Consider the following 24881-nt stretch of genomic DNA (forward strand, 5'->3'; position numbering starts at 1 on the left):
ATTGGTTGGTGGCGGAGCTAGGGTTTGCTTACCGGCATTCGTTGGTGTAGATAGGTTGATCGGGAGTGGCGGATGGTGGGAGCCACTTCATCGGCAAATAATGTTCTTCTTTGGAGGCGTCGGTGTCCGCTAGATCTGTTCCGGTGGGTCCGACCTCATGGTGTGTGCTCCTTTCTTTTGCTGCGGCAGGTCTCTGTTTCTCCCTTTTCCCTGTGTCACTTCTTTCTCATGGGTTGCTGTTTTGTTGGATAGCAACCATAGGCTCTTCCAACCCGTTCCTTTTGGATCGCCGGAGCATATTTTATCCCTCTTTTGGTGTGGAAGGGGGATCTTTTGTTCTTCCCTGCGAGGGTTTCTTTTTCCGGGGCGTCGATGTCCTTGTCGATGGCCATGGATTGCTCTTCCGGCTAGCAGCTCGTTGCATGCTGGCGGTGGATTTCTTCTGCTTCTGCTCTTGTTGGTGGGACGGCTGATGGGTGGTTATTGAGATCGATGTGCCATGGATGCTCCAAGGTATGGGCTGCTGCATCATTTCCAATGTCATGGAGTCCCTCAGCATGACGGAAGGCGGATTTGGCCGGCCTCTGGTGCTTTAATGGAATCGCCGGCGTTGAAGACGATGAAGGAGGCATCCTTGTGTGTGTTTTTATCTGATGTACTAGGGTGTTTCCTGAAAAAATGCAGGGTTGTACTGTACGCTCTTTTAATATAGTCCTCCCTTTCGAAAAAAAAAATCCCGTTTGCAGCCTGGGTCCCTCTCGCCGGAAGACTTGTATCTGCTGCAGCGGGCATTCAATCATCGGAGGAAAGTATAAAACTATTATACTCGAAGTCTAAACACAACGGGGTGGTGGCGCAGTTGGCTAGCGCGTAGGTCTCATAGCTATTGAGTTATCCTGAGGTCGAGAGTTCGAGCCTCTCTCACCCCACATTTGTTGTACCAGCAGTGATGAAATGCTCAGGTGGCTACATGGGTCGCCACGCCAGTCTGTGCTTTGGCCTGATGACGCGAGCATGATTGAGCTGGTCCACCTTTTTTTTTCTTTTTCGTATGATGCTAGGAGCCTAGGACACGCAGGGAAATTTTAGCAAACCTTACTTCCTGCATTATCATGGTCCACGGATCCCGGTTTTGTAAAGGTTTCTTCTGTCTATCAGCGCCTAGTTCTAATTACTGTCCTTTTACCGGATGGTTTGGTTCGTTTTTTTTTCTATTCTTTTGAGCTGGATGGTTTGGTCTTGTGTTGAGGCCAACGGAGTTCATTCGACTAGGCCTTCGGATGATTGTTTCGTGTTCCTTTGTTCAAAAAAAATTGTTTCATGTTCCCAATATAAAAGTAAATTCCACCCGCAATACAACAACTTGTGAGGTGGGTGCAGATTGGTCCACTAACTTGTAAAATGCTCAATCTAATACAATAACTTGTCAAGTGGGATCAACTTGTAAAATGTTCAATCTAGTATAATAACTTGATAGGTGGGGTGCATATTAGTCTAAAAAATTGTAAAATGTTCAATTTAGTGCAATAACTTGAAAAATTGGTGCATTTACAGTCCAAATTATATGACAAACAACATATTTGCTAATTGCTAGGTTAGAGTATATTCGCTTCAAAACAAGTTATTGAGCATTATTTGACCATTGATATTTATATCGCAATGGTAACGTATTCGGCTAGGACTAGAACCTTCAACGTTTAGAAAAATTAATGTTATATTTTCGTATTATTATTTTTTTTACAATGGTTTAATTTTAATTAGGAATACTTAATTTCATACTCAATATTGATAAGTTCACCCTCACTATTTTTACATGTTTAATTATTTGCATTTTTGTTCAGTAAAGAACTGAATATGTTAATACATACTAACAATACCTTTTACAAATTTCACACAAATATTTTAAAACCTCATGTATTTGTTTAGAAAGTAAAAATGAGCTCAAATAACAGAAACAAACATGCTTTGTTTAATACATGAGCAGAAACGTAGAAGAAAACCTAAACTCTCAGGATCTCTCTTATGGACTGTAGTCTTTCGGTAATGGCAATGGCGTAATTCTAAATTTGATTCGATTTTACCTAATAAACAAATAAGTTATGTACATAGTTCAGAAGCAACAGACTAGTCACGATCTATGATTTTTATTGATAAAAAAAATAATAATACACATGTCCATCTACATTGCTTAAAATGTTATTGTTGTAAAGTTTGGATCTACAGAGCCGGAGCTTAGTGGATGCCATAGTGGGCCACGGCCCCTGTGAGACACAATTTTCTACATATATATACCAAAATGGATACTGTTCATTAGTATTTAGAGCTTACTTTCTCTGATTACTTAGGTTGGCCCCTCCGGTTGCTTTGCTCAAGCTCCGCCACTGATTGTAGGTGCACCTATTTGTCAATTTATTATACTAAATTGAGCATTTTACAAGTTGTTGGATAAATTGGCATCCACCTATCAAGTTATTGTACTAGATTGTTTTACAAGTTGTTGGATCAATCTGCACTCACCTGATAAGTTGTTGTATAGTGGATGTAATTTACTCCCAGTATAATTAGCTTTGTGCGCCTCTGGCCACAAAGGATTAAGTGGCATCTGACACCAGATGACAAGAGCTGAACTGAGCTGATATCTTTTTTTTCGCCAATTGTTTGTTGAGAACTGCTCCGGTACTCCTCTTTTAATTTCTTATACGAATCTTAAAGCAACCTAAGAATTGATTAATCATTTTCTTAACAAATTTCCTCCTGGGTCTCGTCTAGGTCCGGCCCTACCCGTGCTCAGTCCATGCTCGTGCCATCCCGATCCGCATTCACCTCTTCCTTCTGCCTTATCGCCTCGGAGGACGGCGGCGCTCGAAGACAGCGGCAACGGAGGCACCGAGCAGACCGACGAGGCAGCGATGCTCCACGGCGGCAAGCCCATTCCTGCCGTCCGCTTCTGCCGATGCTGTTCCACTTCGCGTGAGGAGTCCGCCGCCTCTTCCAGATGGACGTCAGCTGCACGCTGCGTCGTGCACGCCGCTGCGGGCGTTGTCGATGGGGCAGCATCCTTTGAATGCGGGCTGCTTGACAAGTTTTTCCTTGGAATCGGGGAAGTAACCAGAGAAGTGAATTATTCTGAATTCGAGTCTTCCGAGGCACTATCCAGAGGCCGATTCCCTTCATTCCTGTCAAACTCTTGCTTTCTGCTTCAATCTTGACTCTTGAGGGCCATATGTTATATGCATGTGCTTCCGTATGAATGTGATGAGCTAGCTCTGTTTACAGAATACAGACATGAGAAAACAAAACCAGTCAACTGGGATTCGCCGCTAATGTGGTTTGCAGCAGCCGTCGGACGCCGCTGACGTGAGCCATCGAGGGCTGCCGTCTGCCGACGATTGCAGAGGATCATGCTTCTCCTGCACAGCACCGCGGTGGTGGCTAGTGGGCTCCATGAGGAGCACGGCAGCCATATCTACGAGAAATCAGTTACTACATGTGTAATAGCTTGCCGTTGGACACCGCCGCTTCTCTTAGAGTACAGATTTCGAAATTTTTTGGCATGTATGAATAGTGGCGAGCTCGGCGAGTAACCGCAGCGGACACGTCGGTAACATTTTTTTTACCGCCCGATCGTTGCCTTACGGCTCCGGTTAATTGCCTGCCCAGCTTGTCCTCCGGTAGTCCGGTTGGCTAGAACTAGAAGCATCGCGAGTTAGGTCGTCCAGCGAGGTAAAATATCTGCTCATCTTCTCATGTCTTCGTCACGCACGTCCTTCCTCGTCTGCCTTTCCTCTGCCCCACCTGCAGCGTGCCCACCTCATCTCCGCCGCTGCTCAGGGCAACTCCAACGGGGGCGCCGCGGTCGGCGCGCCCCTCGCGCCGCGCCGCTGGGGGCCGGCGGCGGCCCGTCCTTGCCGCGCGCCGATATGGGCGGCCGTATGTACCAGTACCACCCGTGCTTAGCTATGTTATCATCAATTTCTACCTGTCCTTCCTATTTCCTTGTGCAAATATAGAATGCAGTCATCCAGCACCAATCACTAGCGGAGAATTGTACACAAAAACATGCATGCTCGCCAAAAAATGAAGTACACAAAATGCGCGAATGCACGTTTTAAGATTTATATGACAGTGATTTAAACTAGTGCTAATACGGAAAAGTCTGCATTGCTGACCTGTATGTATGTGTTGCTGATTTTTATTGCATTTGATTTCGTAGTCCACTCGAAAAGACCGGGGCTCTGAAATTTCAGCCTGCGCTTATGGTGCCATGCAGTAGACTGACTCCGAAGGATAGAGACAAGAAGATAACAACGATTTTTCAAGGCAAGAAAGTCAAGGCTACCGATAGATGGCCAAGCTGCCGTATCAAGTATAACAATGCGTAGAATCACCTAAATCCCTAGCTTACAAGCTACTACTACGGAGTAACTGGTATACCAACTTGATGAGCTAGCTTCACGTTCCATTTGAGGTCAAAATAAACCCCTGACCTAATAAAGTCCTAACAGATCATATTCCTCCCTAAGCTAGCCACGACATGTGTACGAATGATTATATTATATTCTACCTTGACGAACCATAGGCACATTGTACCTGCGACTTGTATAATAATGTGAAACGGGGTTTGGTGCATATGCCTTCTGGTACTCAATTTGTTCCAAATTATAGGTTATTTTTATTTTTCTAGATTTATAGATATATACTATATTTAAATGTATAGATCTATAAAAATTAAAACGATATACAATTTGGAACGGAGGGAGTGCTAATATAAGATTTAACGTTACGCCACAACTTTAATTCGTTATTGATGGAGGATGAATGCTAGATTGGGTCATAGTACTTGTTATTACTTGTCAGGACAAGGGAACAAACGGGGTCCTGGTACAGTTGGTTTACTTGGCTGTTTAGCGAATCCAGAGATTGAGGGTTCGAACCTTCCTCACCGCAGTATTATCCCCCAGGCTATGACGAAATTGCTCTTGCGGCAACACATGGGTCGCCGCGTACATCTGACCTCCAGGTGATTCGAGCAAAACTGAGCTGTTTTTTTTGATAATTGTTTTGCCATTATTTTGCTTCCTTTTTCTTCATGAGAATACCACTGATTTAGTTCTAGCATGGAATGTCTGGACTGCAGAGTTTAGTTGCTTTTGGTTTCGTAATCCACTAAAAAAGACACAGACTCGAAACTTCACTCGTTGCCATCACTCTAAAATCTTAGGTGCCAAAAGGGACATGGAGGTCAATTTATATTTACACCGTAATCTTAGTTACTTCATCCATATACCATAAGCACAAAACGGTTACCGTGTGTATACGCTCCTTTTGTGTGGTAGGTCGACGATTGGGTTCAGAATCATGGTCTTCGCTCTACATACGTGACAAATCTCTGTTTTTTTTTTGATAAAAGACGTGACAAGTCTCTTGGTGCGCCTCTAAGCACAATAGGATAATTATTTCGATACATATATCATGTAGTACTAATACAGATATAAAAACAAGAATACTAGTCGGGTTTCTATGAGGATCTAGCGAGTTTTCACAATTTTTGTGCTGACACTTTTGATGTTGTGTATTGCATTGAAAAAAAATCACAATGAATATCTAAATTGAGAATCCTGGCAACGTCACTGCCGGTAGTCCGGTTGGTTTTGATCATGTTTGGGTTCGAAACCGCAAAATCTCCCTCAGCTGTGATGAAACGCTCTGGTGGCAACATGGGTCATCACACGTATCTGATCTCCGGATGACACGAGCTTAACTGAGCTGATTTCTTTTTTTGCCAATAAGTGTGCTTCTCGTGACTTAGTTCTAGTGCGAAAGGTCTGGATTGATGATCTTTCCTGCGAATTTTTGGTTGTTGCTCGTTAGTCTACAGGGGCTCAGAAAATTCAGCTTGCGCTGATGATGCCATGTAGAGATAGGCTCGCTCTAAAGAATAGACAAGTAGGCAGCAACTAATTTTTCATGGCAGGAAATTCAAGGCGGACCGATGACCAAGATGTGTAAAAGTCGCATAGTAGTAACCGGTGTACCAACTCGAGTAACGGTTAGCTTAATGTTGGTCTATACGCTGTGATGCTTAATTGACCCGCATCATTCGCTCTACAGTACGTTTATATTGTTTCTCATTCGAGTAAGGAAACAAGCGGGGTGGTGGCGCAGTTGGTTTACTTGGCTGGTTGGCGATTGGCCTAGAGATTGAGGGTTCGAACCCTTCCAGCCGCAGTATTTCCCCCAGGCTATGATGAAATGCTCTTGTGGCAACATGGGTCGTCACGCACATCTGACATCCGGATGATTCGAGCTTAACTGAGCTGCTCTTATTTTTTTTTTGCCAATATTTTGCTTCTTCGTTTCCCTAGAGATTTTGCATTCTTTTTGCCAATGTTTTGCTTCTTCTTTCTTCTCGAGATTATGCCAGTGATTTGGTTCTAGTACGAAAAGGCCTGGTTTGCTGACCTGTCTTGCAGATCTTTTGCTGCATTTGATTTCCACCTAGAGTCCGAAAATTCAGCTTGCGGCTTTGCCCTGACGCCATGTAGCTAGGCTCTCTGAAGAATAATAGACAGCAACAAGGTTTATTTTTTTCAAGGCAACGTAGTCAAGGCTACTGACCGATGACCAAAAGTTGTCACGTGCCGGATCAGAATACTCTAGTAACGTGTAAATAAAATCACACGATAGCAGCATGGTAGTAATCGGTGTACTACCTTGATTAATGATTCGCTTAACGTTGGTCTATACGCCTACGATGCTTAATTGACCCGTATCACATCATTCTCTCTAATCTGGCATCTCTGCCCCGTGCGCCGTCCTCTCTAATCTGGCATCTCTGCTGCTGCTGCAACCTGTAGCTTGCAACACGCCAACACATAAGCTTCCTATCCAATCGAAAATTTGGAACTTGATAATTTGATTAATGAAGTAGGTGATTTTCCTGAGGGAGGTGGAAGGTTAGTTTGATCTTTTACTAGTTTTGCTAGGTTTCAACCAGCTAGAAGAATATTTACCCAGCTAAAATATAGCAAGTTCAGTTAAATTTAGCTGGTTATTCGCATGGAACATTCCACTCGCGCGCAATCTTAGAGTATCGAGAGTTCGGTTTCCAAGAATTCTTGATGATGTTTAAGTGTAACCACTAACCACCAAGTGTCCCAAAGGACGGTCAAGCGTTGTCTAAAAACAGTCGCCACCAGCTCGCTGTACCTGGCCCCAGTACCCATGAAAACCAGTTCAAATTCAAACGTGGGTTACCGGTGGGCCCCGCCGGGCAGCCAGCCAGTCCAATGGCGCGAACTCGCACCTAACCCCTTCAAATCAAACCGAGACCCCACCCACGTGCTCATCGTCTCCCGCCGTGTTTGACCTCCTCCTGCCACCAATCTCTGACCGGCCGCAGCTTCTTCCGCCCTGATCGATCGCCATCCACACCACGCCGCGCCATTAAAGAAAGAACAGAGAGCTGCGGCCTGCAGCTGCTACCGACCGCCGTTTCCCTTTCTTGACCCGATCGCCTCCTACCCCCGGCGGCCCCATGCATTGATGCCATTCATGCTTCATCTCGAGCTCCTGGTGCCTGAGCACGGCAGGATATATATACATGTAGGCGCGACCAGTCCACCCTGAAACTTGCAGGAAGCAGCCGCGAAGAAGACGGCTACGACCTAGCTCTGCTTTCCTTGTGTCCGGTGAGCTCTCTGCTTGGCGGCCATGGCGCGCGGCGAGTGAAGCCGAATCCGGCGCGGCGGGGGTGTCGGTGAGTTCTTGATGTTCCCTGTGCTCCGCTAGCAATTTAGGCAAAAGTTCTAGAGAATCGGAGTTCGATCCATCCCATAGACCCAAACCTGAAACCATTTTCGCTCCCTGCAGACTTACGCTCTCCTAAAGTTTTGGAACTCACTCTGCTCGACGGAACAGCAGTCAGCAACTTGACCTGGTCTTCAATGGAGGTACAGATGGCCGCTCAAGCCGCCAAGTCAGCCGGACGCAGCACGCCGCCTCATCACCACGGCGGCGGCGCGAAGCCCGTCCCCGGCTACCTCAAGCCGTCGGCGGGGTCCTGCCACCACGTCTGCAAGTACGGCGGCACGCACGCGTTCGAGGACAAGGAGGCCACGAAGAATAAGAAGCCCCATCCCAAGGCCCGGAAGCAGCCGGCGGCGGCCGCCCCGGCTGAGAGCCAGAGCAGGGTGATGGGCAAGGTGCGGTCGGTGTTCCGGCGCCGCGTCGGCGATTCCAGCAGGGCCGCTGAGAAGGCGGCTGCCGCCGGCAAGGGGAGTAAGGGAGGTGGCGACAGCGTGGAGTGGAAGGACATCGTGACCTATGATACTACGGTTCCACCTCATGGATCTTCTCCACAGCAGCCTGGTAAGGTCTCGGCCCCGATCATCGGTTCTGGCGAGGCCGAGAAGGAGGATGTGGTGAAGGGGAACAAGTCACACGAAAAGACCAAGATCGTCACTGGACAAGTGGGTGATGGTGTAGGAGCTCAAGGTGAAACACTGGACAAGAAGAGCGCAAAGCCTCCGAAAGGGAAGAAACCCATGGCGGCACTGCTCGTCGAGAAGATGTCCATTGATCAAGAACTCCTCCAAGGGTACCAAATCCTCTCCCCTTCCCTGATACAAAGCCGCGCGAGCCTATTGCGTGACCTTGAGAAAGAGATGGTCCATGAAGCTACCAACGCGAAAGAAGTGAAACCAATGTATTCCCTTGACGAAGAAGAAGAGTACGCCGCTGCAGCCGAAGCAAGCAGGCCCATCCCGGCTCACCGGAGGGTGAAGAGCATGAGCATGAGCATCAGCAGCCGGTCGGTGCGGTACCCATTCGCCCGGCAGGCGAGCAAGAACTCATCAGCAGGCACCTTCAAGCTTCGCTCCAGGAGCACCAAGGCACCCATAGCGCCGCCGGAGGAGGAGAAGAAGCCGGCGAGGCTGAGGTCCAGGAGGGGCGAGGATCCTTCGTCAGGGAGCACTGGCAGAAGCATCCAGCTCAGGATCAGGAGCCTCCGGAGGCGGGGTGTCGGCGGTTCCGGTGGCGCGGGCGCCGGGTTCGTCGTGCCGGCGGTGGCGCTGAGGCACCAGAAGACGCTGGACAAGAAGAAGAGCCAGAGGCTGTACAACAACGTGATCGAGGAGACGGCGAGCAAGCTCGTGAAGACGAGGAAGAGCAGGGTGAAGGCCCTGGTGGGGGCTTTTGAGTCTGTCATCTCCAAGATTGCAAAGTAGCTAGGAAGCTGGGGGCATATATCTAGTAATATAAGGTGCGGAGCTTGTCGTGCACTTTTTGGTGGTGTGGAGTGAGTTTTTGCTCCTAATGGCTGATGGAAACAATGGCCTTGTTCGGTCACTCTGGGCTGAACTGGGGACTTTGTGCAGAGATGTTTTGATGTTTTGCAGTCATGCATCCTACCGCCTGTTTATGAATGTGTGAAGAACAAGTTTGGCTTTTAAAAAAAAACAGAGCGATATGTTTATTCATCAGCGCAAAAAGTTTATTTGAAGAAAAGTAATCAATGTCCACTGGGTTTTGCATAAATATTGCTGATACAAGGCTGAACAAAAAGCTAAGAGACTTGTCATCAGGAAGGCTTTCCTATTTTGGCAGCTGACTTACCAGCAAGTTAGATGCCAATTAAATTTGCCATAAAAAAAACAAAGACCTTTTCGTTTGCAGGCGTACCATGGACCGTAAAGAAGAACATGAACGAGATGGCGATTCAACGGAAGTTCCCTAACAAACCCAGTGAAATCTTGTTCTTGATCCCACATTAATGGCAAGTCTTGCTTATGGCGAAGGACATGGCGCAAATGGGTTGGTTCAAAACCTCAAACTTACCACTGTCTGTAGAGCAATTGGATTTGTTGTAATAGCTAAATTCAGTTCAGTGTTTTGCTAGCTTATGTACCATATGATGTTAGAGCTGGCTATCGCCTGAACCTTGTCTTTTTAGAGTTACTGGTAAGTCACGTGTCGCACGTGCTACATGTTGGTATGGTAAAACAAATCATGATGATATGAATAAGTAAGTCATTGATTACATTATCGTGGCCCTTTCACAAGAACCATGCCAATTTTAAAAATGAAATGAACACTATGATAAGGGAAATGGTAAACTTGTTTCGCAGGAATGTTACTTATCTCACGAAATGCAAAGATGTTAACTGAAATTGGATTCATGTTTAAGACAATCTTACTATTACTAATTGGAGGCTCCTTTTAAAGCCTCCAGGTGAAGCCACCTAGGATTCTTAGGTGGACACTCTAGAAAAAGAGAGAAATCCTAGAAATTTTCACAAAAAAGCAAAACATCTGACCATCGATCGATAGATTCAAATCATTATAGCCATTGGATCTATTATGTTTTTAAAAAATTACCCACCTATGCCATTATGAAAATAGACTAAAGTAACCTCCTAAATCTATATATAAATTACCCACCTCTGCCATTATATAAAACTAATTAAAGTAACCCCTAATCTTCATCAACATTACCCACTTATGCCATTATAAACAATATTTAAAATAACCCCCTAATTTGCAACTGAATTGCCTACCACTATTAGTTAATTTTAAGTAACCCCTTAAATTTGCATCTATATTACCCACACATGCTATTATTAAAAATAACATGAGGTAACCCCACATTTTTTTTCCATTGGAGACTCCACATTAGTTCCCACGAGACAAGCTATAAAAAAGAGAGAAATTCTCATAAAAATTAAAAACATCAAACACCAATCATGTAAACTCTAATAATCATAGCCATTGATCTATTATATTTTCTAAAAAGTTACCTGCCACTATCATGGTGAAAATATTAAAAAATGAGCTCTAAACCTATATCTAAATTATCGAGCTCAGCTATTATAAAAAATAATATAAAGTAACCTCATAATCTTCATCCAATTTACTAATACACATCGTTATAAAGCAATCATTCTAAAATTTTATCTATGCTACCCACGTATGTCGATATTAAAAATAACCTAAAGTAGACACCTAAATCTTAATCTAATTATTTTCATGTGCATCATACAGAAATGTCAAAAAGAAAATTAATATATGATTCTAAATTACCTATCTATGTCATTGTTAATATAAAAATACTAAGTTAAAGTATATACACATGATGAGTGCCACCATTTAGACCATTTATACATGTATGTGAGGAATTGATGAAAAATATTGATTTGTATGCTAAACATAATGTATGAAGGATTGGAGGTGTGATACAAAATGGAAAAAGTATGAATATGGATGAAAAAGTACATAGAGTAATTATTGATTAAAAAGCAATCACAACTCGACAAAGATAGGTACATATCTATATAATTATTATGTTGAAGTATTGGAAAAATAAGAGAGTAGTAGGTAAACAATTTTGATTATTAGCTAAGAGTTTAATTTTTAAATAATTTTTATATGCAATAGCTTCTAAAAATATTAGCCCGTGCGGGAGCACGGGTTGATGGACTAGTATAATAAATCAGAATTAGACTATACACCAAGAGGAAAAACTATATCATCCAAGTTTCAAGAGGACTGTACATGAGAACATTTTAAATTTCAAGAGGGCTAACAAGTACACTACATGCTCTTTTACTAAAGTCCAAAGACCATTGTCCTGCTTAGCATTTTTTTTTGCACAAAAGACACCCTAGGGCATCTTGTACTTGATTTATATTAATGAAAACACAAAATAATATAGAATAGACCATGCCAAGAAAGAAGTTACAATCAAATCCGATAAAAGTCTTCTTCTCATTCGCATCCATCGTAACCACATAGCTACTCTGTGTTGTTCTCTATCACTTTGGATCTTACCTTTAGTGAAAAAGAGGACAAACAAGCAAGATCTGAACAAAACATACTTGAACGAAGCCTTTTTTTTAAGACCAAAATAGTAATATGTCCCCTGGAACGAATCTGATGGTTCAAAATCAGCATGGCCTCCAATGCTATCATCAATCAACGGCAACCGCAGTCCTCAGAATCACATCACTAGTACTGCCGGATGGAACACCAGTGAGGCAACTCCGTCCACCTTCCATCATGAAGGTTCCACTGTCTCCGCTCGTGGCCCCATGCTGTTAGGAACTAGCTAGATCGGAGTCCCTGTCATCGCTCGCGGTCGCATGCCATTTGGAGTCCTCGTTCGGAAGCATTAAAGTTAGTTTACAACCCTCTTCGTCATGACTCGCGGCCGCCCTCAGGAGTATCAAGTTTGGAATATTTGAGCGCCTAAATGACGTTAATGCACAAACATAGATAACATACTTCATGATTTTCATTTACGCATATTGAATATTCGCGTGGCTTCAACCATAAAAGATATTTCTTTAGCACAAACATAAAAGCTATTCGTGAGTATAATTTGTTATGTTATCTTTTATTGAGTTACCATACAAAAATATCTTTTATGTTTGATTCAAACATCTTCAGCTCCGTTGTAACACATATTTTTTTTATCAATGTGCTTGGTTTCATAATTTTTCTAAAATCATGAAGCACACGATAGACTAGGCCTTGTTCTTGTTTGGGTCCTCTATGGATCTCTTTTGGATTTTCATTGCAAATAGATCCCCGGTAATTATGATAATTGTGTAATTAGGAGCCACCGAAGACTCGGAGCTGAACCCAGAGCCGAAGCCGTTCGAGGACCACTACGAGGAGGAAGACTACTCAGGTTCGCACCCATTTGATTTGAACACCCTTAGGCATTGCTAACTAGTATGCTACCACTTTAATTTCTTCATATGATGATGATGAACCATGCATAGCCTACTTTATACCTTGAATCCTTGTTTGACCTAATGCCATATTACTTACATATGCTATGTGCGATGCTTGCATGTGTATGGGATATTGTGATTAGGATTCTTGGGCGTGTGTGGGAGAAGGTGTTTTTGGGATACTTGATGGGGGTGAGCTTTACACAACCCAATCTTTGAATTGGGGGCTTGGGATCTGTTCTCGGGCGTTCCCTGTTTTGTACTTGTTGCGAGTACACGATTGAGGAGCATAGGAGTTAGGGGTAATACCTATTATGGGTGCCGTTGCGGACCACGTTGTGGAGTCGCTTTTGGGAGTTCGGAGCTCGACCCGGTCTGAAACCGATTGGGTCACCATGCTTTACAGGAATATGTTAAACGTGCACGCCACTCGTCGAATTATGGGTTTAGGCCTAGGTCGAGACTAGCAAGTGCGGTACCATACCTTCCATAGGATAGAGTATCAGTGTAGGGGGGAGTGGTGTTGACCTTTTGCCCCCTGATTTGCTTTTACCCCTGATTGGCCCCGGTGGGAGTGCTTCACAGTTCCGGGGTAGTCCACTACAGGGGATCGCATCCGAGCCCGGATGCAGGATGGTATTGTAACTCCCAGGTCCTTCGCTTGATAGGGTGATGTTCTCTCGGTCGACGGACCGTTTGGGCTCACTCCGAGATGGGTCCAGGTGTACACACTCTGCAGAATTAAAACTATACATATAGCTGCATCCTCGATCATGAACAATCCTGTGTCACGACGACTCTCCATTATTTTGGGATATGTTTACCTCCCCCTTAGAGTTAGCTGTGAGAAGTGAGCCGCAATTGCACTTGGGAAGAGGGGAAGTTGCTCCCTTTCCTTTTAGGATCCGGCCGTAGTTGTTTAGAGGCGAAGAGAGTGAGTCTTCGCCCCGATCCTAGTATGGAGTTAGGATGTTGGTGATAGGGACCCTGTCAAGGCAGGTATGCCCGATGTGTTGAGAGGATGGGATGATGGATATGGTGTTTTATGCCTTTATGCTTACTGCTGCTTAGGAAACCCGAGCCCATTCCTTGACTATATTGTTGACCCTTAGTATTAGGCCACTTAAAGCTTGCATACGGATGGTGATGTGGACCTGTCCCAATCCTTGGGGACAACTCATGAGTTTGCAGGTTATGAGTCCGACTTCGACAACAACTATGATGGATGGTACGACTGAGGGTTGAGTGCTACGCTCAAGAATACCTGTGGAGATGGTTGTGAAGATGGAGACCCTTCCAGAAGCTAGTTACTGCTGCGTTGGATTTATTTGTGTTGTTTAGCCCAAGGGGCATGTATCGGATCGTACTCTCATATTCTGGGATTAATAAATAACTTGTACTGTTATCGTTGTATGGATGTGATATTGTGCTGAAATGAGTTCTGTATGTGATAGCTACTGATCCAGAACTATCACGAGGATATAGGGAGTCTGATTCTCCTCATGGAAATCCAGTTCGTTTCAGTGGACACCTTGGACTAGTTGCTGATTATAGAAAACAGAGTCTGTCCATTTTGTTTGGAGCTCAAATTTTGAACCTTATGCTGTTTTGAACTCTATCAAAAATGCAATGAAGTCTGAGGCTGAAACCTGAAAGTGTCCAGTTCCTGGCCAAAAGTTCAGAACCCTCTATCTCCCAAACCGTGGATCCTTTGGGCAAAATTCCTATCAATTGGTTGTAGATCTATGAACAATCTAAAACTTTGGTTAATGGTGCTTGAAGAGTTTATGTTTGCTTCTGGACTATTATCACTCAAGAAGAGCCTGTACTTTTGTGCACTTGGAGCAGCAACCGATAGGGGCGAAGCTAGAGAACAAACGATTTGAGTGCACACTTCAATATGTATATGTATAAAAATCTATGTCTAACCTATACAATGACAAAACGGTAACGGTAAAATACTGACAAAAATGATGTATCTAACCAAATATTGTACGAAAAAATGTTAGAATGGGGATGATTAGTGCATCGATATAATAAATTAAGGGGTCGATTTACACCAATTAAAATATGAGGACACTTCCAAAATACTTAAGAGATGAAAAATACATATTTACAATATTATTACACCAATTCCCCAATTACATGATTTTGTATATTACTCCAATACTTCAAGTCTCAAATATCGATGGATCCTTTCTTAGTTTATAGTCTCTCAGCTCATTGTCTGGTCTTTATTTATTATACTACATTCTGCATGTATATGCTACTAGTTGACCTCGCTCACTGTTGAGAAATCGGATAGGAGGGAGGGGAGAACCTCTATTTATAGGTGCTAATGATCATTATGGTGTTGCCATGTGACAACTTCCACACTCTTCGATACAAAATATTCTAACTCTAGAACCCTCCTCATTCTTATCTAGTTTCTTATATTTCTACCATGCTAAAATATCTAGTTCTAGAGTATTCTACACTTCACCATGAAGCATGGCAATTATGGCTCATGTATTCTCTCCAATTATCTAGAACCTTTTTATCTTGCCATGATCTTATCCTTATACATGGCCAAGTTAGTCTTAAGATCTCCATAATATTCTAGAATGTTTCAAGTACGCATCGCATATTTCAACACTCACCCCGTGCACGCACTGCGTTGAACTAGCTGCATGCAGCAAAAGACTTGTTGGATCATATATTTATTTCATGTCTGACTCTACAGCAACTACGAGCTCCCAACCCGCACCCGTGCCGGGCCCTATGACATCATGGTGTCAGTGGCCAGGTATGAAATTGTTTCCATTCCTGGCCAATAAAGAAGATGGAGTGTGTAGGATCGGTATACAATTGTTCTTTACAGCAATAGTAGTTTATTTTTTTTACCATGGATCAATGAAAGTAGCTAGAGTAGTCGGTCTGCAGTTAGTTGGTTTCATTTGAGTTAACTGTTACCCACAAACACAACACATCTATCTAAATGGCGCCGAATTGCAACAGCTCTACTCTTGCGGCAAGGCTGGCGGAGCAGTGTACACTCTTGACAGCCGTTCCTCCTCCAAGCTACTACTCGGCAGTGTTGGATACTGCAGACAACCCGGACCGCAGCTGTCTCTATAGCATCAATGAGTACGACACCTTTGCCGAAGCCAACCTCGGCATCGACTCGGTGTGGATGCTTTACGGCACGTGGGGGGGGGGATGGGGAGGGGCGCAAGGAGGCGGTTCCAACCGCCGGCTGCTGCCCCTTCACCCCCTCCGCCACCATCATTCTAGCCCTCTGCCGCCCGAGACGCAGTGGCCTGCTGGACCGTCTTGTGGGGTGTTGGCTGGGATCGTGGTGGGGAGCATCGTCCGGGGCACTCTTACAATTGGTGATGTGATGTGGTTAGTGCATAAGTAGCGGGTGAGGTAGTCAATTTTGTTATGCATGCTCTACTGTATTGGCTTGCATTGCTTTACTCTATTTTGTGGTGCGTGGGAGGTGACGCCCACTACCAACTGACGGTGGCAGCAGCAGTGCTTGCTTCACCGTGCGCCGCTGTCCACCGCCTAAGCAACCGTCGGTAATTTTCGCGCTGCCACGCGACAATGAACGAAGAGGCCAAAGCAGGCAGGCTAAATGGATCATGGTGAAACTTTGAATGTTTACAGTGCCGCCGTCATCATCTTCTTTTCCTGCCCACTCCCGTCCAGTTCCACCCGCCTCACCTCACCGCCAAGTTCGTCTTCGACGAGCCATCTCTGGTCGATTCCTCTCACCTACCACACCATAACAACCTCTCCAACAACCCTGACCACCTCTTGTCCAAGGAAAACCGCTGCAGCACTGCCGCCGACCTTGTCCTGTTACGCTGGCCACCATCGATGCCCAACGGTGAGAACCACCTTCCCGGCCCTCTTCGTCCAATATTACTGCAGTAATGAGCCCTTTGGAGCTCTTAGATGCTCATGCGTGCGCCCATTGGGGTAGAGGATTGCTAGGGTGGCCGGAATGCGCAACCCTAGCCAGAACCCACCGTGGCCATGGCCGCCGATGAAGAGAGCTCGTTTGAGCCATGCGCTGAGGACGCGAGCTGGAGGAGGTGAAGCGAGAGCTCGCGTAGATGCTTTTGAGCCAGTTCTTGTCCAAGTTTTGGTCACCGTGCCGCTGGAGTTGCTGCGCCACCGCTGTGCCGCGCGTCACCACCATCGCCGTAGCTGCTAGCCATTGTCTGTCGCCAATAGCTCCACCAGTGGATGCGCCGTGCCAAGCCGAGTCTATATGGGTACTTCTTGTTGTGGAGGAAGCTCGCCGCTGGTCAACCTCACAAGGCCTCGGTCAAGGCTGGAGGCCCTGTTTTGTTAAGTCCAAGGACTACGAGCATGAATCGAGAGGAAGCAAGGGGGTTTTGTGCAAAGTAGTACTGTTTTCGTTTGAAAATGCATTTCAATAGGCTTAAACTTCCATAATTCATAACTATTTGTAGAAAACTCCAAAATTTATGAAACTAACTTTATTGAGTTCATATGTTTACGTATCACGCAATAAAATCATAAAAGGGCATAGGAAAATATTTTGTTTTTTCTTATTTAAACCTCTTTTAAAATTAGGATGTATATTTAAACATCATGTATTTCCTTTAATTGCCTCCTTAAATAGATAAAATTTAGGAAAAATTCAAAACAAGGACTAAAAGCTATTTTAAAGTTAATAAAAATAAGTGACCATTATAATTTATTAAAATAATTTAGTAATTTAAAATGTGTTTAAGTGCTTTTCTTGTGTTCAAAAAATTAGGATAAATCCTATTTTATTGTTTTATAGTTATTCCTTGGTTAGGTAAATAACTCTTGTTCTAGGAAAAATATAACAAGCTCTTATTGGAATTGGTTATCCTTTATAAAATTAAGAGGATAGTTAGTTTATGTTGCTTACATTCATTGCATCATTTACATGTAGATTCGGAGCCGCTGGAGGTGGAGTACGTGCAGATCTCGTCTGAGCTAGCTCAGGAAGGTGAGGATGTGATTGTGGTGGAGCAAGGTCCCGAAGCTACCACAGAGCTCATCGCCGAGACCACTGACCTCGATGAGGAGCAAGGCAAGCCCTGGTGCATTAATCATATTTAAACTTGCTAATTTGAGGCCAAATTCCTTTATTTCATGATTGTCAATTAAGTCTAGGAGTTGATTGGAGTCCTTTTATGCATTCCTAACTTCCTTGTTTTAAGGACATCTTTGCCATCTATTTAAAAGCTAAAGGTTAAGTCTAATCTGCTAGTGTCGTAGAAGTCAAGTAATTCCCTGTTACTTGCATAAGGATAACATCTAAAATTTTTTAGAGTGCAAAAAAATTGTTTAATGAAGAGTCAGGCAAGACATTGGTTTGATGTTAAAAGATGTTGATGAAGAAGTTGAAGTTCTAGTCCTGTTCGGATAATGGATATAAGGTCTGTTTGATTGGTGGCCATTTGGTCATGCTTTGAATGCCCTAATCACATGCCGTTATGTGGGATCCAATAAACTAATGTACTCTTGAGGTGCCGAAGTTTGAACTGTGACTCGCCGTACTTGACGTGGACCGGTGGGCGGGGTCGTGGGCATTAACTCATGGGACCTTTGACCAGACAATGATGTACCTGAGGACACAACCCCGAGCTATGTGAGCTCAGTTCAGGTGACAGAAGTTGAAGATGGAAAAGTGCCACGTGCATGTCGTGTGATTAGCTCCCCATCCTGCAGGATGTAAATCGATTCGAATCGCCGCTCTTCTGGGATATGAATACCGCTTGATCTCTGACCATAATCTTAAATTTGATTGCTAATGATGTTATAAATGCTTTATGATGTTAGCATGCTTGTTTTGGCTTGGAGTCAAAGCTTTAAAATATAAGAAGTCTAGCAACTAAGATGAAATAAAAGATGTTTTAAGGACCTACTCTTAGTAAGCTTTGCTTGCTAAACCTATGTCAGCATGAACCCAAAGAAAGCCTTGCATGCCCTTGAAGTATTATCCATTGAAGGGTTAGTCTTGCAGAGTACCTTTGTACTCAAGGTTTGTGTAACCATTGTTGCGGTTGAAGAAGGTCAGTAGATGACCTGTGCTTGGAGGAAGAAGCTCCTGAAGATGAGGAAAGACAACTATCTTATGGTTTGTAATATCCCATTGCTGTAAATTATTTGTTTAAAGTTGTAATATCTGTGACAAGCTCCTGCATGTGCGATCTGGAATATATGGATGTATCAGTTGAAAGTGGAGTCTTTGGGTGAGTTGAGGACACCCGACGGACTATTGGGTTTACACTGATTGAAGTACGTGGTGTGTGTTGGACGCTCAGAGCCTGAATCGACGTACTTGAGTTAGTTTAAACTGGACGGTTCTGCCACATATTGGATTGCTTTTGAGGGGGTCCCTGCCTCTCTTTATATATCTAGAGGCAGGGTTACAGATCGCTTATTACAAGAATACTAGTCATATGCAACTAGAAGAAACCTACTCTTATTTCAACAAGTACTTTACTTATCCTCGACTAATTCTATCGATTCCATGATCTACTATGCCATCTTGCACCATAGTGTTCATATAAGACATGTCTTAATGTCCAGCCCCATATTTGGGGCTGTCCATACCTGCTGGTGCGCATAGATGTACATCCGACAAGCCCCCAAGTACTTCTTAGTTGAGTGTTGCATCCCTCAAGTACTTTCCAGATGCTCGCTGAGTAGTTTGGTGCTCCTTGAGTACTTTGTCTAGCTGAATCTTCAAAGTTCCTCAAAGTTACCATGAGGCTATGATGTGCTCAAGCCCCATTCAACTGGATTATGTAATCTTCATCTTTGAATTTTATATGGAAGTGCAATGAAAGTCGCACTCCATATGCAGTAGCCCATGAGTTTTAGGTTGAATCAAAGAATCAGGCTGAGGGTTGTTTCCTTTCCCTTTAAATCTGAGAAAAATCAAAACACCTTGCTGATGGACACGTGTCACACAGCCCCCGAGCCATTAGCCGACTAGTTTTGTAGGCTGAAGAGTAAAAAATAGGCAGTGGACATGGCAATGTTTCCACCTCTTGGAGAAAAATTGTATCATATCCCGAAATAATGGTTAACTATCAATCAAATTTACATTTCTAGAAAAAATCCTAAGACCATGTGTATCGCACAGAAGGAGTTATACGTTTTTCCTTTCACATTTTCCATTTGTCCCTGTATCAGCTCCAGTACCCCTACCTAGCGTGCCAGCTGTCGGTATTTAGACCGACAACCTACCGAGGGGTATCCCGAGGTAGTGGATTTGTTGGTGGGATTTTATCGAGATCAAGAACTCAAAGGTGAACACTGAGACACGATTTAGACAGGTTTGGACAGTTGCGTAGCGTAATACTCTATGTCCCATATGTTTGTATTGGTGTATTGGATTGCTTTGGCCTCGTCTTATATATCCGGGGGCAGGGGTTATAGGTCAGTTAATACAAGAAAACTTGTTGGATGCTACTAGAGAAATCCTACTCTTATTTCAACGAGTACTTTCCTTATTTTAACTAGTTCTATATATTCTAGTCTCCATGTTAGACATGTCTTAATGTCTAGCTCCATATTTGGGACTATCCATACAACAACCCCATATTTGCAGAGCCATCATCGAGGTTTGGGAGGACGGGCGCAGCCAGGTTGGGCTTTCCCGGACGCTGCGTGAAGGCGACTTGGCGAGGGCGAGGAGGTAGGGGAGAAGGAGTACCGTGATGGAGATCTCTGAGAGTGAGAGTGTGGTGGAGAAGGCCAACACGGTGGCCACGCCCCAGCGTGTTGAGCTGCTTGATGGAAAAGATGCAGTAGTGGTGGTACGGGCATGTCATTTGGGTGGGGGGCCATGGATAACAACGTGATGCAGCTCTCGCAGCTCGCAGTGAGGCCAGCGCCTTGGCTTCACCATTGTATTGCTCGCTTTATTTTTTCGCTGCTTGAACTCTGAAAACTTTACTTATATGCATTTTGAACTCTTGAGTTGTAATAACTGAATTGGGACATGTAATAAGTTGTTTGGATTGTTGTAATCTCGGGACTCATCTTCGTGCGAGTATGCTTTGTTTCGATCCGAGACAAATGGTTTATCGGGTGAAACCCGACAGACTACCATTTTAACTTGATTAAAGTGTCAGTTCGCATGTGAGGTGAAGTTGAGTTCACTTTAGCCAGGTTAATTTGGGTGGTTCTGCCACATCTGCACCGCATGCTCGATCCCCCACCCCACGTGAGAGCAAGATGCGACCACCGCCTAAGCGCCCATCCTCCTCAATCCCCACCTCCTCCCATGGCCCCACCGCAGCAACACACGTGGCCGGTTGGGCGAGCACAAGGCCTTGGAGGCGTGCAGCGACATAGGTGGTCGGTGGTGTGAAATAGCATATGTAAGGATGGCAGCGGATCAGTTTCGGGGTGGATATCCATGGGTTTCGGTTTTGGTTTCTAGTTTTCACGCACGGTTTTTTGGGTTCGCATACCCGAAATACTGCGGGTTTGGGGCGGGTTTTTAAAATCACTCGTGGAGCTCCATCGGGGCACCGAAAACATTCAGCCCACTAAAAGCAACATCCTTATCCGCACTCCGCACCGCACCCACCCAGGCACCCCCCGCACTCCCATACCGCTACCATCCCGCGAGGCCGCGATGGCCGCCTCCCACATGTGTCCCGCGAGGCTGCCGCCGTGCGCCGTCCCACGAGGTCGCACCCCGCCGCCATCCCGCGTGGCCACACCCAGCCGGCACCCCACCTACTCGACACCCCGCCCGCTCCACCCCGGCACGGTGGCACCCGGCCTCCTGCTCCTCCGCCACGCCGCGATTCCACTCCGCACCACTGAATTTCTTGTCCTCTTGGTGATAGTGTTTAGGATTTTGACAGACACCTCTTGATACCGAAGGTCTTTCTGTAAGTCTATTGTTTCCACCAGTACTTGCTCTTCAAGCACTCTCAAACATTTCCTTAGCTGAGAGACATGGAACATCGGATATATATCTGACATTTCTTCAGGCAACTGAATACGGTATGCCACAACTCCAACTCTCTTCAGTACTTGGTATGGTCCAACATATCGAGGGGCTAATTTTCCTTAAACCTGAAACCTTCGAGTCCCTCGAATTGGTGAGACCTTGAGGTAGACGAAATCTCCTTCATTGAAACTCAACTCTCGTCTCCTCTTATCCGAGTAGCTTTTCTTCATGGACTGCGCTGCCTTCAGCTTCTCTCTGATTTCGACCACTCGATCTTCCACCTCTTTTATAAAGGCAGGTTCAACTAAAGTGCGCTCTTCAACTTTTGACCACATCAAAAGGGTTCTGCATTTTCTTCCGTAGAGAGCCTTGAATGTTGACATGCCTAAACTGGCCTAATAGCTGTTGTTGCATAGGGTAAACTCTGTTCCCAGTCCTTGCCATTGATAAGGACACAGGCTCTCAACATATCCTCCATAATTTGATTTACCCTCTCTGTTTGGCCTTCAGTATGTGGGTGATAAGCCGAACTAAAATCCAACTTGGTGCCCATAATTTTATGCAGACGTCTCTAGAACCTATAGGTAAATTGGGTTCCTCTGTCCAAAATAATTCCACTAAGCACACCATGCAACTTTACTCACCTACCTGATTAATCAAATCATCAAGTTCCAAACTTTCGATTGGATAGGAAGCTTATATGTTGGCGTGTTGCAAGCTACAGATTGCAGCAGCAGCAGCAGAGATGCCAGATTAGAGAGAATGATATGATACGGGTCAATTAAGCATCGTAGCGTATAGACCAATAATCAAGGTAGTACACCGATTACTACCATGCTGCTACTGTGTGATTTTATTTAGAGCCTGTTTGATACGCTTCTTCTAGTTACGCTTGGATTATAATCTAAGTGAAGATTTTCTCGCTTTTCATTTTCGCTTCTCATAGTTCAAATCTCTGAAACGGCTTACCACATAAGCGAGAATCAGTAGAAATAAGCAAAGTGTTTGACGGGATTTTTACTTATTTCCATCGATTAACCGCTTATAAGCGGAAACAAACAGGACGTATTCTGATCTGACACGTGACAACTTTTGGTCATCGGTCAGTATATGTTGCCTTGAAAAAATAAACCTTGTTGCTGTCTTTATTCTTCAGAGAGCCTAGCTACATGGCGTCAGGGCAAAGCCGCAATGGAAATCAAATGCAGCAAAAGATCTGCAAGACAGGTCAGCAAACCAGGCCTTTTCGCACTAGAACCAAATCACTGGCATAATCTCGAGAAGAAAGAAGAAGCAAAACATTGGCAAAAAGAATGCAAAATCTCTAGGGAAACGAAGAAGCAAAATATTGGGAGAAAAAATAAGATCAGCTCAGCTAAGCTCGAAACATCCGAATGTCAGATGCGCGTGACGACCCATGTTGCCACAAGAGCATTTCATCATAGCTTGGGGGAAATTCTGCGGCTGGAAGGGTTCGAACCCTCAATCTCTAGGCCATTCGCCAACCAGCCAGGTAAACCAACTGCGCCACCACCCCGCTTGTTCCCTTACTCGAATGAGAAACAATATAAACGTACTGTTGAGCGAATGATGCGGGTCAATTAAGCATCACAGCGTATAGACCAACATTAAGCTAACCGTTACTCGAGTTAGTACACCGGTTACTACTATGCGACTTTTACACATCTTGGTCATCGGTCCGCCTTGAATTTCCTGCCATGAAAAATTAGTTACTGCCAACTTGTCTATTCTTTAGAGCGAGCCTATCTCTACATGGCATCATCAGCGCAAGCTGAAATTTCTGAGCCCCTGTAGACTAAAGAGCAACAACCAAAAATTCGTAGGAAAGGTCATCAATCCAGACCTTTCGCACAAGAACTAATTCACGAGAAGCACACTTATTGGCAAAAAAAGAAATCAGCTCAGTTAAGCTCGTGTCATCTGGAGATCAGATACGTGTGATGACCCATGTTGCCACCAGAGCGTTTCATCTCAGCTGAGGGAGATTTTGCGGTTTCGAACCCAAACATGATCAAAACCAACCAGACTACCGGCAGTAGGGATGAAAGCGGTCGGAAAAACACCCTAACTATTCCCGCTACTGTATTTTTTATGCGGGAACGGGAACGGTAACTGTAACGGGAAGGTCGGTCGGGAAAGCGAAATCGAAAATACGGGATGTCAAAAACGATACACGATCAGGAATCAGTAATCCAAATCGGGAACGCCGACGCACATAACCACTTCAACCATTCAACTTAACACCAAGGTTACAACCATATATAATACATAGGCAAACTGCACTGTTGGTAAGTATATAACACTACAAATAAGTCCACCAATTTATAGAACACTAGTGACTTGTTATGTTTGTATTGCACATCTTCATGCATGAGTAAGTGACCTATGATTTTTTACGTGGCATATGCTAATAAAACAACAGCAGTGAGTTAACTTTTTAATTGTCATGAAATACTTCAAAAATCTAAATGAGAGACTTGTAAAGAAAAAAGGAAAGCGCACATGCATACTTCAGCTTATCTACGAGGAACGAGTTCAACGAAAAAGCAGAAGTGGCTGGTTGCGTCCATCACATCCAATAGGGATTCTTGCAGCATCGAAACATTTAGCGTTCCAGCATCTACCTGTCTATATTCTTCAGTCAGTCTAGATTGCATTCCAGCATGTTGAAATTTCCGAGTCTCTGTCTTTCTAGTGGATTGCGAAACCAAAAGCAACTAAACTCTGCAGCACACACAGCTCAGCAGTCCAGACATTCCATGCTAGAACTATAATCTGTGGCATAATCTCATAAAGAAAAAGGAAGCAAAATAATGTCAAAAAACAGCTCAGTTTGCTCGAATCATCTGGAGGGTCAGATGTACGCGGCGACCCATGTGTTGCCACAAGAGCAGTTCGTCATAGCCTGGGGGGATAATATACTGCGATGAGAAAGGATCGAACCCTCAATCTCTGGATTCACTAAACAGCCACGTAAACCAACTGTGCAAAGACCCCGTTTGTTACTTGGTCCTAATAAGTAATAAGAAGTACTATGACCGAATGAGTGCTTGCTCCATCAATAACGAATTAAAGTTGTGGCATAAGGGCATAACGTTGAATTTTATATTAGCACTTACTCCATTCCAAATTGCAGGTCGTCAAATTGAAAG

The 24881-nt window shown here is 44.4% G+C and overlaps 1 protein-coding gene and 1 non-coding gene across 2 annotated transcripts; both read left to right on the plus strand.

The window, feature by feature from the left end:
• The first annotated feature begins 844 nt into the window (after positions 1-844).
• TRNAM-CAU lies at positions 845-929 on the plus strand. Its single transcript is given in 2 exon segments — positions 845-882; positions 894-929. It is a non-coding gene; the product is annotated as a tRNA-Met (tRNA).
• A 6672-nt stretch (positions 930-7601) lies between these two features.
• Positions 7602-9484, plus strand: LOC101766756. The gene is made up of 2 exons (XM_004962868.4): positions 7602-7759; positions 7873-9484. The coding sequence occupies exon 2, from the start codon at positions 7947-7949 to the stop codon at positions 9228-9230; it is 1284 nt and encodes a 427-aa protein (XP_004962925.1). The 5' UTR covers positions 7602-7759; positions 7873-7946; the 3' UTR covers positions 9231-9484.
• Positions 9485-24881: the final 15397 nt, after the last annotated feature.

Source organism: Setaria italica, chromosome III (genome assembly GCF_000263155.2).
Source record: "Setaria italica strain Yugu1 chromosome III, Setaria_italica_v2.0, whole genome shotgun sequence".
Classification (NCBI taxonomy): Eukaryota; Viridiplantae; Streptophyta; class Magnoliopsida; order Poales; family Poaceae; genus Setaria; species Setaria italica.

Coding starts and splice junctions, on each gene's coding strand:
- LOC101766756 (XM_004962868.4), top strand. CDS start 7,947: ATGGAGGTACAGATGGCCGCTCAAGCCGCCAAGTCAGCCGGACGCAGC.